The sequence below is a fragment of the Heptranchias perlo genome, chromosome 19 (genome assembly GCF_035084215.1).
Source record: "Heptranchias perlo isolate sHepPer1 chromosome 19, sHepPer1.hap1, whole genome shotgun sequence".
In the NCBI taxonomy this organism is placed as follows: domain Eukaryota; kingdom Metazoa; phylum Chordata; class Chondrichthyes; order Hexanchiformes; family Hexanchidae; genus Heptranchias; species Heptranchias perlo.
Window position 1 is genome coordinate 1955130 of NC_090343.1, and position 12032 is coordinate 1967161.

At 48.6% G+C, this 12032-nt stretch overlaps 1 protein-coding gene across 1 annotated transcript in view; it reads right to left on the minus strand.

The window, feature by feature from the left end:
- The window catches only part of chd6 (chromodomain helicase DNA binding protein 6), a 177881-nt gene that overhangs the window by 65778 nt on the left and 100071 nt on the right, over positions 1–12032 (minus strand). The window contains 7 exon segments of the mRNA XM_068000152.1: positions 837–1047; positions 2912–3167; positions 5071–5214; positions 6940–7116; positions 8121–8364; positions 9504–9625; positions 10430–10564. Of these exon segments, the coding sequence (XP_067856253.1) occupies positions 837–1047; positions 2912–3167; positions 5071–5214; positions 6940–7116; positions 8121–8364; positions 9504–9625; positions 10430–10564 (1289 nt within the window).

Sequence of the window (12032 nt, forward strand, 5' to 3'; positions counted from 1 at the left end):
TCCCTGCCACTGGACTCAACATGCAGCCCCTCCATCGCCGGCGCAGTATGTGTGATCTACAAGATGCACTGCAGCATCTCTCCAAGGTTACTTCAACAGCCCCTACCCCCAAGAAAGGCAAGAGCAGCAAAATAATGGGGGAATGTCACCTCCAAATCACACACCGCGCTGACTTGGACAGATATCATCATTTCTTTACTGTTGCTGGGTCAAAGTCCTGGAATTCCCACCTGGATATCCAGTGGGGATGACCGGGCAACCATTGGGAATAGACGCTGGCCGATTCTTGTCCCATCCCCTAACCCAGGGCATTTCAAGTGTTGCCTCCAGCTGTGGTCAAACACTTTAGCAAAACTAGGACTTAAAGCTGCGACTATCATATCTGTATGGTTTAGTGCCTGTACCCACTGGGCCATCAAGGCAGCTAGAATCACAACAGCTGAATAGGGTTGGGTGTGTTTTTAATTTCCATCAAAAATTAAAATGACAAAGGGGATTCATTTATAACCGATGTCACCAGCCATTCATAATTCTTCATATCCATCAAGTTTTACACGAATAAGTAATGCCCATAATATAGATTTACATAGAATGTACAGCACAGAAACAGGCCATTCGGCCCAACTGGTCCATGCCGGAGTTAATGCTCCACAGGAGCCTCCTCCCTCCCTACTTCATCTCGCTCTATCAGCATATCCTTCTATTCCTTTCTCCCTCATGTGCTTATCTAACTTCCCTTTAAATGCATCTCTGCTACTCCTTGTGGTAGTGAGTTCCACATTCTAACCACTCTAACAGAGGAGGCAGCTTGGGCTCAGCGTTGGGGGGGGTCTCACCGTCTATGGATGAGGTAATCTTCGAGTATATCCAGGCAGCGCACCATCTGGGAGAAAATCAGCACTTTGTGCCCACCAGCGATGAGTTTGGGCAACAGCTTGTCGATCAGCACCAGTTTACCCGCAGCCTGAATCATGGCCTGCAGCTGAAAATGAGGAGCGTCAGGGTTGTGCACTTCACGGAATTCATCCAGGATTTTCTCCTCAGCACCTACCAGGAATCAAAATTCAAATTCTCATTACGCATCTTTCCCCGTGGAGAAGCTCAGTTCTGTCTGTGTTATGGTACTCCTCATCTAGATGCTCCATGTAGACTCTTTTTGTTCCCTCGCCTCCAGGCAGGCCCGCTGGGACTTAGAATCATCCAGCACAGAAGGCGGCCATTCGGCTCATCTTGCCCGTGCCGGATCTTTGAAAGAACTATCGAATTAGTCCTCCCATTCCCCTGCTCTTTCCCCAGAGCCCTGCAAATTTCTCCCCTTCAAGTATTTGTCCAATTCCCTTTTGAAAGTTATGATTGAATTTGCTTCCCCCGCCCTCTCAGGCAGTGCATTCCAAATCATTACAACTCGCTGCATAAAAAAGTTTCTCATCTCCCCCTGGTTCTTTTGCCAATTACCTTAAATCTGTGTCCTCTGGTTACTGACTTTCCTGCCAATGGAAACAGTTTCTCCCTATCTGCTCTATCAAAACTCCTCATAATTATGGGCACCTCTATTAAATCTCCCCTTCACCTAAGTGAGCATTGTCTGTGTGACAGTGAATGTTGGCGGACTGTTTGATCACAGAGAGCATCACAGTTGAGCCAGATCCTACTGTCACCGGGTGTCCACGCACGCACGCCCTCCTACAAGGAGGGTCAATGGAGAGCAATCAGGAGCTAGAACTATGAGCAAATTTTCTTTACCTAGTTGGGGATATGAAGGCAGCATTGCCTTCCTAGCAAACAGCGCTGACCGGGGATTGAACCTGGAGCCTTTTACTTTGTATTGCTCAACAGTGCATCAGACCATGCACTTACCCACTGAGACATTAGGGGAGACCACTCCCCTCCGTCCCAAAACACTTCTATACGTTGGCCAAATACAGCAAACGTGAGACTGAATGAACCACGTATATGTATGAAATGCTATTTTGGCTACTTACTTACCAAGGTGGTCACAGAGGCTAGAAATAAGACCACCTTCCCTTTCCCCTATTCCCCCCGCCCCGATCCAGTGGCTCTACCCCTCTGAACACCAAGAGTTGAGTTTTCCAGTCCCAGGACATAAATATTTTATGCGAGACATTCTAGCTAGTTTACTGCTTGGAATTAAACAACAACTTGCATTTATATAGCGCCTTTTAATGTAGTAAAACGTCCCAAGGCGCTTCACAGGAGTGATTATCAAACAAAATTCGACACTGATCCACATAAGGAGATATTAGGACAGGTGACCAAAAGCCTGGTCAAAGAGGTAGGTTTTAAGGAGCGTCTTAAAGGAGGAGAGAGGGGTAGAGAAGCAGAGATGTTTAGGGAGGGAATTCCAGAGCTTAGGGCCCAGGCAACTGAAGGCACGGCCGCCAATGGTGCAGCGATGGAAATCAGGGATGCGCAAGAGGCAAGAATTGGAGGAATGCAGAGATCTCGGAGGGTTGTCGGGCTGGAGGAGGTTACAGAGATAGGGAGGGGTGAGGCCATGGAGGGATCTGAAAACAAGAATGAGAATTTTAAAATCGAGATGTTCCCAGGCCGGGAGCCAAAGTAGGTCAGCGAGCACCGGGATGATGGGAGAACAGGACTTGGTGCATGTTAGGATACGGGAATCAGTTTTGGATGAGCTCTAGTTTATGAAGGGTGCAAGGTGGGAGGCCAGCCAGGAGAGCACTGGAATAGTTGTGTGTAGAGGTAACAATCAGTAGAGATACAAATAAGGGATGCGCAAGAGGCCAGAATTGGAGGAGTGCAGAGATCTCTGAGGGTTGTAGAGTTGGAGGAGGTTACAGAGACAGGGAGGGGCGACGCCATGGAGGGATTTAAGCACAAGGATGAGAATTTTAACACCATGAAGTTGAGTGCAATATGCTGGACTCACCATTGATCAGGTAGGGATGGTTACAGCACTTTCTCAGCTCCATCATGGTATTCAGCAGGTTTGGCATGTTGGCTTGGTTGGCTCCTTTGGCCAAGAAGGAGAAGTTCCTCTCCAGGATGGCCCTGTAGTACTTTTTCTGGATGTTGGTTAGTTCCACCTCAATGATGGTCTCCTCCTTCGGTGCCAGGTTTTTCTCCACATCGTCCTTCAGTCTTCGAAGCATCATGGGCTTCAGCACTGCCTGCAGCTTCTTCACCTATCACAGGGGGAAAGGGGCTATGTTACAGTCACGTGCCAGTCATCTGCACCCTGCTCGGACAAGCGATGATCCCAAATGAAATGATCATAAAGAAGCATTTAGCCCTTCAAATTGGAGAAACTGAAGGCAATTTCAATGAGCAACAACAAAAAGAATTGAGAAACCTACGCAAAGGGGCGATGCCCATAGTGCAGAGAACAGTCAAGGTTAAAGAGAAAAGAGGCGGTAAACTAAGTCAGGAAGTAGTGATAAATTAATGCCAAAGTTGGGTTTTAAAAGCCTGTAGATTGTTTGAAGAAGGTCAGCAGATTCTGGGAAAGAGAGAGAGTAGGGGACAGTGCGACAAGTCTTGTTTTCAACAGTGAGGGTGCAGGGAGATGGAAAGGAGTGTATGGCCAATGTATTTAGAGCTTAGGAGGAAAAAGAAAGGAGAGAGGATATTTACCAAAATACTTCGATTTTCAAGATGCTTGCAAACATATTCAGCTTACCACCTCACGGGCCAGCTACTTTGCAGCTTTCAAACCAACGCAAAGGGGTTTCAGCTTCGCATCAACCCAAAAGCAGCAGCCGAACAACTCGGGTCAGCCACCTGACTCTTGACCGTACTAAGTTCAAGAAGTGTGGGACCACCTCTAAAGTTTTAACCTGCACATAAGCTGAGTTCAGTGTCACTGGGAACAACAATGCAATTTTGTTTTTCAATAGCTGGTTGTCCAGGTGCCTGAGACACGAAAAACTTCATCAAAACATGCCAAATCATATATGTCGGCAAATGAGGCAGCCAAATTGGGCACAGCAGGATCCAGAAAGCAGCACTCAGATATTTTGGTGCTGTTGGCCAGGACACTGGGAAAACTCTCGCTGTTTTTCGAATAGTGCCATGGTATCTTTTACATCCCGAGGGGGCAGACGGGGCCTCGGTTTAACATCTCATCTGAAAGACTGCCCCTCCGATAGTCCAGTACTGCACTGGAGTATCAGCCTGGATTATGTGCTCAAGTCTCTGGAGTGGGACTTAAACCCACGACCTTCTGACTCAGAACTGTTCAGGGGTGATATCTGTAAGCACTTCTTCACACAAAGGGTAGTGGAAATCTGGATCTCCCCTCTCCCCTCTCCCCTCTCCCCTCTCCCCTCTCCCCTCTCCCCTCTCCCCTCTCCCCTCTCCCCTCTCCCCTCTCCCCTCTCCCCCAAAAAACTGTTGAGGCTGGGGGTCAATTGAAAATTACAAAACTGAGATTGATAGATTTTTGTTAGGCGAGGATATTAAAGGTTATGGAACCAAGGAGGGTAGATGGAGTTAAGATACAGATCAGCTATGATCTAACTGAATGGCAGAACAGGCTTGAGTGGCTGAATGGCCAATCCTGTTCCTAAGTAAGAGTGCTACTAACTGAGCCAAACATATACTTGCTTAGGAGTCTCTAAAACTAGTGAGAAATCCACACAAGTACAGCACACTCTGCCCATACAGACACACTCCACTGATCTAAGCCAAAAGAAATTGTGTACAGGTTGTCAAGAACCACAGCATGGAAACTTCAGGTGTGCAGGGGGTATTGCTGGAGTTTAACCAGCTAAACCCATGCAGCTTACCAGCACTCCCATGGCTCCTACTGCTTGCCCAACTAGGACTACTCTGCCAATAGGGAACTGGCTTGTAACCCCACTGAGTCTTCAGGTCCCATTAAATGAGCTAGATGATCAATCAACAGCTGGAGAAATGCAGACTGGCCTAGCTCAGCTATTGGATTACCGAGTCTGCCTCGGAGGGACAACTTGGTCCAATCACTTATTGCAAGGTGCGTCATTTTGGAGCCAACCAGACCCCAAAAAAACCCACTTACTTTCCCCCGAGAATAATGGTCAACAACAATCACCGCCAAATCTCACGTACCTGCTCATCTGTCTTCAGGTCTCCAAACTCCTCCATGAAGGTGGACTCAGAAGGAAAGTGCATTGGTTCGAGGAAATTTAACAAACTGAAAAGCTCTTCCACTGTGTTCTGTAAAGGCGTTCCAGTCAAAAGGACTTTGTGTTCCTGAATTGGGGAGGGGGGAAGAGGGGAAGAAGGGGGGATGGGGGAGGAGGAGAGATGGGGCGGAGCAGAACAAGTTAGTGCGCATGACACCAGGTCAAAGGAACATTTCGGAGCCACAAAACTGCAGAGTAAATCTCTGCTACTTCTTAAATTATTGGAATGATTTTTCTTTTTGAAGAAAGCTAATCTAGAGATCAAGTCCGAACCTTAAACATTGTAAACCCGTGAATGATTGTCACTCGCAGCCTTCAGCTGCAATGGAGCTAAACCACAGAGAATCCGAGTGCACCACTGAACCCAGCTTAATTAACTCAACCCCATTCATTTTTAATGTATGGTATAAACAGAACACCTTGTGAAGACCCGTGGAGTAGGATTTATCTCCCAAAACCACCCATAATTCACCTGCATCTTTACTGCTTATAAATTATTAGGCCAACCGCTCATGGGATATAAATGAGATCTTGTACGGTGCTGTTAAGACATCCTCTGCTACTTGTAACACAGTACATGTATTTTTACAGCATCTCACCAAATCTTCAATCAGTGAATTCTACGTGCAGTGACTCAGTAGAGAAACCACACTTATTCTTCACCTCCTTTGTTATCTCCAGACTTGACTATTCCAATGCTCTCCTGGCTGGCCTCCCCTCCTTGCATCCTCCATAAACGTGAGCTCATCCAAAACTCTGCTGCCCGTATCCTAACTCACATCAAGTCCCATTCTCCCATCAACCCCTGCACACACTGACCTACATTGGATCCTGGTCCGGCAACACCTCAATTTTAAAATTCTCATCCTTGTTTTCAAATTCCTCCACGGCCTCGCTTCCTCCCGGACCCCCCCCCCCCCCCCCCATCTCTGTAATCTCCTCCAGCCCCACAACTCTGAGATCTCTGTGCTCCTCCTTATGTGGCTCGGTGTCATTTTGTCCGATAATGCTCCTGTTGACCTTGGGACGTCTTACTATGTTAAAGATGCTATATAAATGTTGTTGTTGTTTAACATCTACAAGCTACAGTATCGTAAAGGGTCGGTTAAAATTTTTTTGGCAGTACGTAGAAAAACACAGCAACCAATTTGTGTACAGAAAGGTGCGACCAACAGCAACTAGCCAAGTGAGCAGTTTTTGGTGTTACTGGTATTGCCCAGGACAACTGCTTTTCAAATAGTACCTTGGGATTTTTAAACCCCAGGAAGCACCAGAACAGGCAGATGGGACCCAAGATTAACGTCTTGTGCAAAGGACGATACCTTTGGCGCTACCGCACTCCCTCAGGACTGCACCAATCAAAACTCAACACACTAATTAATTCTTTCCCCACCTAAGATCTCAAAATTACCTCCTTTAGTCCTCCCTTTCTCCCACAGCTTACAAACTAAGAACTCAAGCTTGCTGCCACCGGCTAGTACTGAATTCACCTCACCTTCGCTGTTCAACATTGGTGGTACTCTGCAGTGAGTTTTGGCCCTTCACCAATCTCAATTAAAAACAGAACCATGTCACCAAACCTCGGGATTTGAACTACAGACTATGAACCATCAGCAACTAATGGGTTCCTACTATCTTCAACTCTCAGGTTAGATGGAATTACGATACATGTCATCCATGATCTAACTGAATGGCGGAACAGGCTCGAGGGGCTGAATGGCCTCCTCCTGTTCCTATGTTCCTCAGCACCACCCATCATCCAAGGTGATCACAAGATCATCTGCATCCTCACCAGTGCCATGAGCTTGAGACCCTCCAGCAGTTTGCAGTTCCTGTTCTTCAGCCTATGGGCCTCGTCAATGACCACACAACTCCACTGGATCTTTCGCAGCTCAGGACAATCGGCCAAAATCATTTCAAAGGTGGTGATGATTGCATTGAACTTGAAAATTCCCTGAATGGGAGTGCCCTGCAAGAAAGGAGATTCAAAAACAAGACATTAAGATAGATTAGCGCTTACTGGAGTGTTGTACGTTTTCACCATATCCATCCCCCCTCCCCCGTTCGTCTTTACACCTACAATTATCCAGTGGTACGGCTCACATAGAAGCAACTCCATTTTGGCAAACATATGGACCCATCTTTCTTCTGCTCAATCCCTCCTCACGGCATACACAGAGAGGACCAGCCAGCTACTCCACAGGCCACTGTCAGTACCACCCTGAGCTGGCTGTCAGTAGGCACGAGGAAGTAGTGGGAGATCAGGAACTCTGCAGAGTTAGGCATCGACCCCACAGTACACCGTCCCAGCATCGTACTTCGGAATGTCGGAATAGTGGCGCAATTACTCCCCTCCCATTTATTTTGTCCGTGATTCTCCTTCCACGACCAATAGGTCATGAGATCTGCTTCAAAGACGCGACCAACTTAAGCTGGTTTTTCAGACGACCCAAGTTGATTACATTTTTCTTGATGGCTAAAATGCTGTCTTCAACCCAGCACTTTAACATTTATCAAATTATCTGAAGCTGCAGCAGATCTGCTGATACTTAAGACTCCCTTAGAAGTCCTGGAAAAATCAACCAGAAATGGGTTAAGAGAATCACAAGGAATCTTTGGCACTGAAGGCAAATAGAAACTTCAAGGATCCCGGACTTAGTTTAACAGCGTTTCACAAACAGGAATACAAGCAGAAAGTTCTAGAAACACACAGCAGCTCCGTCGATCTCTGGAGAGAGACCGACTAATATTTCAGGTGGAGACTTAAATTCCGACAATGGGTCTCAACCCAAAAACATTAACCTCGCAGATTCTGCTGTGTGTTTTGGGCCATATTCGGTTTCTATTTCAGATTTCTAGTGTTTACTTTTTATTTACAAACGGCATTATTAGATCTCAATAAAAAAGTTATACTCTTGAAAAGGAAATCACTAAACCTATGCGGACACCCGGCCACAGGACTGAAAGCCTCACCTCGGAGTCCTTGTAGTGCATTTCATATTGGTGAATCATCTGCCGACTGATCTGACTGCCGTGATACACGATTACGTTTACCTCCGTCCACGTGCGAAACTCCCGCTCCCAGTTGGCTATTGTAGAGAGAGGTGCAATAATGAGGAAGGGGCCTCGGATTCCCATCATGTATATTTCATACAGGAATGTTATTGATTGGATGGTCTTGCCCAGGCCCATTTCATCCGCCAGAATGCAATTTTTTCTGAAAAATATAAATTTTCAAAACTTTATTAATTAATAAGTAGGGAGGGAAACAAATTTAACAGCAGGTTAGAGAGAAAGAGGGCGAGAGGGTCAGGCAGGGTGAGAGGGGCCGGCAGGGAGAAAGGGCGAGAGGCGGAGAGAGGGGCCGGCAGGGAGAAAGGGCGAGAGGCGGAGAGAGGGGCCGGCAGGGAGAAAGGGCGAGAGGCGGAGAGAGGGGCCGGCAGGGACAAAGGGCGAGAGGCGGAGAGAGGGGCCGGCAGGGACAAAGGGCGAGAGGCGGAGAGAGGGGCCGGCAGGGACAAAGGGCGAGAGGCGGAGAGAGGGGCCGGCAGGGACAAAGGGCGAGAGGCGGAGAGAGGGGCCGGCAGGGACAAAGGGCGAGAGGCGGAGAGAGGGGCCGGCAGGGACAAAGGGCGAGAGGCGGAGAGAGGGGCCGGCAGGGACAAAGGGCGAGAGGCGGAGAGAGGGGCCGGCAGGGACAAAGGGCGAGAGGCGGAGAGAGGGGCCGGCAGGGACAAAGGGCGAGAGGCGGAGAGAGGGGCCGGCAGGGACAAAGGGCGAGAGGCGGAGAGAGGGGCCGGCAGGGACAAAGGGCGAGAGGCGGAGAGAGGGGCCGGCAGGGACAAAGGGCGAGAGGCGGAGAGAGGGGCCGGCAGGGACAAAGGGCGAGAGGCGGAGAGAGGGGCCGGCAGGGACAAAGGGCGAGAGGCGGAGAGAGGGGCCGGCAGGGACAAAGGGCGAGAGGCGGAGAGAGGGGCCGGCAGGGACAACGGGCGAGAGGCGGAGAGAGGGGCCGGCGGACAAAGGGCGGGAGGGAGGGAGGGGCAGGCGGACAGACGGAGGGAGAGAGGGGCAGGCGGACAGACGGAGGGAGAGAGGGGCAGGCGGACAGACGGAGGGAGAGAGAGGCAGGGAGACGGACAGACAGAAGGAGAGAGAGGCAGAGACACGGATAAGACAGAAGGAGAGAGAGGCAGAGACACGGATAAGACAAGAGAGACACACAGAGACAGTCAGAGGAGAGAGAGGGGAGAGGAGAGAGAAGGGGAGAGGAGAGAGAAGGGGAGGGGGAGGGAGACTGACGAGAGTGCAACTCCAGAAAATAATGAGAAGGAATGTCAGAAGCCAGACACTCACCTGTTATACCAGTTGAAAAGCAGCCAGTTCATCCCCTCCAGCTGGTAATCCCTGAGTTTATTGTCTGATCTGTATGGTCTCGACAGCTCCAGTTTTTGCCACATTTCAGCAGGTGGTCGCTCCTATTTCAAGCAAAGAAAGTAGATGAGCCTGGCAGAAAGAACAGAAGCATCACGCATCTCCCTTCAGCACACACAGCTGGCTTTCAGTCAAGAGTTGCAAGGCCACCCACACTGCAGAGAGCAACCCCACTGCTCTGCCATGTGACAGTGGCACTGTGTGTGCCAGCTCATGATCAGCGGGTAGAACTCTCATCCCTGGGTCTCACAACCAGAGCTCCAGCGCATAGGAACAAACGAAAAAGAACAATGTCCATCTAGTTTGTCTTCTACCATCCTGGTAGTCGCAAGATAACGGAGTTGTTGACTAATCATAGCAATCAAATCTCTATCAATGAGTCTACTACAGACCCAGACATGAGACGAGGAAAACCCCCAGTGTGGGAGAGCTTTGGGAACCACAGGTCCAAAGTCACCTGTTCCTCCCCAATTACTGAACCCTACATTAGAAATGAATATTTTGCTTTTGTTAGTGCAAAAACATCAGAGAGAAGTCCATTTACTGTTCACCAGTTCTCGCTCTTTTACTAAATTAGCTTTCAAACATAGCCATGAAACACACAGCTTACCCTCCGCCCACTCAAAGATACGATCCTTGCGGTTTTAACAGGTTGCTGATGAATTCAGTGTCACAAGATAACCCTTTCGCTGGTGAGCAGTACAATTGGTTCCCTTTTCATTGACCCCCACGGAACTCATTCTGTATGAAAGAAGTGGTTCCCCCCCACGGACCACACTCAGTACTGCTCACCTGTGATTCACTAACAGACGACATTATGCACTCACAAACGAGCTAAATCTCATTACCAAATTTGAGACTTCAGGCACGATCTGCAAGACCTCGTATTCCTGTATCTTGGCTGGGTCGATGTCCTCCACCAGCTCCCAAGTGCTTTCTTCATAAGGTAGGGAACACCACTTCACCAAGTAATGAGTCACAGGCTTGGGAAAGAGAGAATATCAAATATTAAACACTGGTCACTGGTCTACTCTTAGGAATAGGAGGAGGCCATTCAGCCCCTCAAGCCTGTTCCATCATTCAATTAGACCATGGCCGATCTGTACCTGAACTCCATTTATCCTCCTTTGCTCCGTATCCCTTGACACCCTCACCCAACAAAGATCTATCGATCTCAGTCTTGAAAGATTCAATTGACCCAATACTCACGGCCTTTTTGGGGAGAAAGTTCGAGATTTCCACTGCCCTTTATGTGAAAAAGTGCTTCCTGATTTCATTCCTAAACATTCTAAGCTCTAAATTTAAGATTGGGTCCCCTTGTTTTAGATTTCCCCAACAGAGGAAATAGTTTCTCTCTATCTACCTCATCAAATCCCTTTATCGTTTTAAACAGATCAGATCACCATTCAATCTTCTATACTCAAGGGAATACAAGCCAAGTCTACGCAACCTGTCCTCATAATTTAACCCCTTTAGCTCCGGTATCATTCTGGTGAATCTGCACTGCACCCCCTCCAAGGCCAATATATCCTTCCTGAGGTGCGATGCCCAAACCTGAATGCTGTTCTCCAGATGCGGTCTGACCAAGGGTCTGTACAACCGAAGCATCACTTCCTCACTTTTGTATTATTTTTTGATTACTTTGTATTACCTGTAAAAATCTAACAGTCAGGGAACAAGGAGCAGCATTCAGTGCTAGTAAAACAGCAGCAATTTGCATTTATAGAGCACCTTCACCGTAGAAGAATGTCCCAGGACGCTTCAGCGATGCGTAACGAACATTGAATCAAAAGAGTAGATTTTAGGAGGGGTGAAGAGCTGGGTTTTAAGGAGGGTGTTAAAGGAGGAGAGGCAGAGGGATTTATGGGAGTGAATTCCATCGTGTGAGACCTAGGCAGCTGGAGGCACAGCCACTGATGGTGGGGGTGAAGGGAGGGATGTACAAGAGGCCAGAGTCGGAGTAACGGAGGGCTATTGGGGTGTTCTGAGGCTGGAGGACAGTACAGCAGCTCCCCTATGGCCCTCTCAATAACTGTGCTGCCTGGTGTGCACTGAACCGTGCTGAGCAGAAAGGCGAGGTTTGATCTGCGCTGACGGGATAGTGTCCATGTTGCCACGATTAGCCTCAGCACTTCTGGGCTCGCAGGGGTGGGGAGGGGGGGGGGGGGGGGGGGGGGGGGGTGGAAAAGAGGGGAGATAAATTCAGCTTGGGTCCCCATCCTAATCACTATCCGGTAACCTCTAACAGAAAACGTGCACACGTGGACAAGATCAGACTCAAATGTGACAGCCTCTAACAGCCTGATGACAGTCACTGTCCACATGTATCAGGCCCACTCAAGTGACCAGCACCCATGGAATTGCAGTCCAGCTTGACTCAGAAGAGGGAGGAATGAGAGAAATCGCCAAAAAACACACACTTTTATAACATGCAACTAAGGTTGGGTCGGT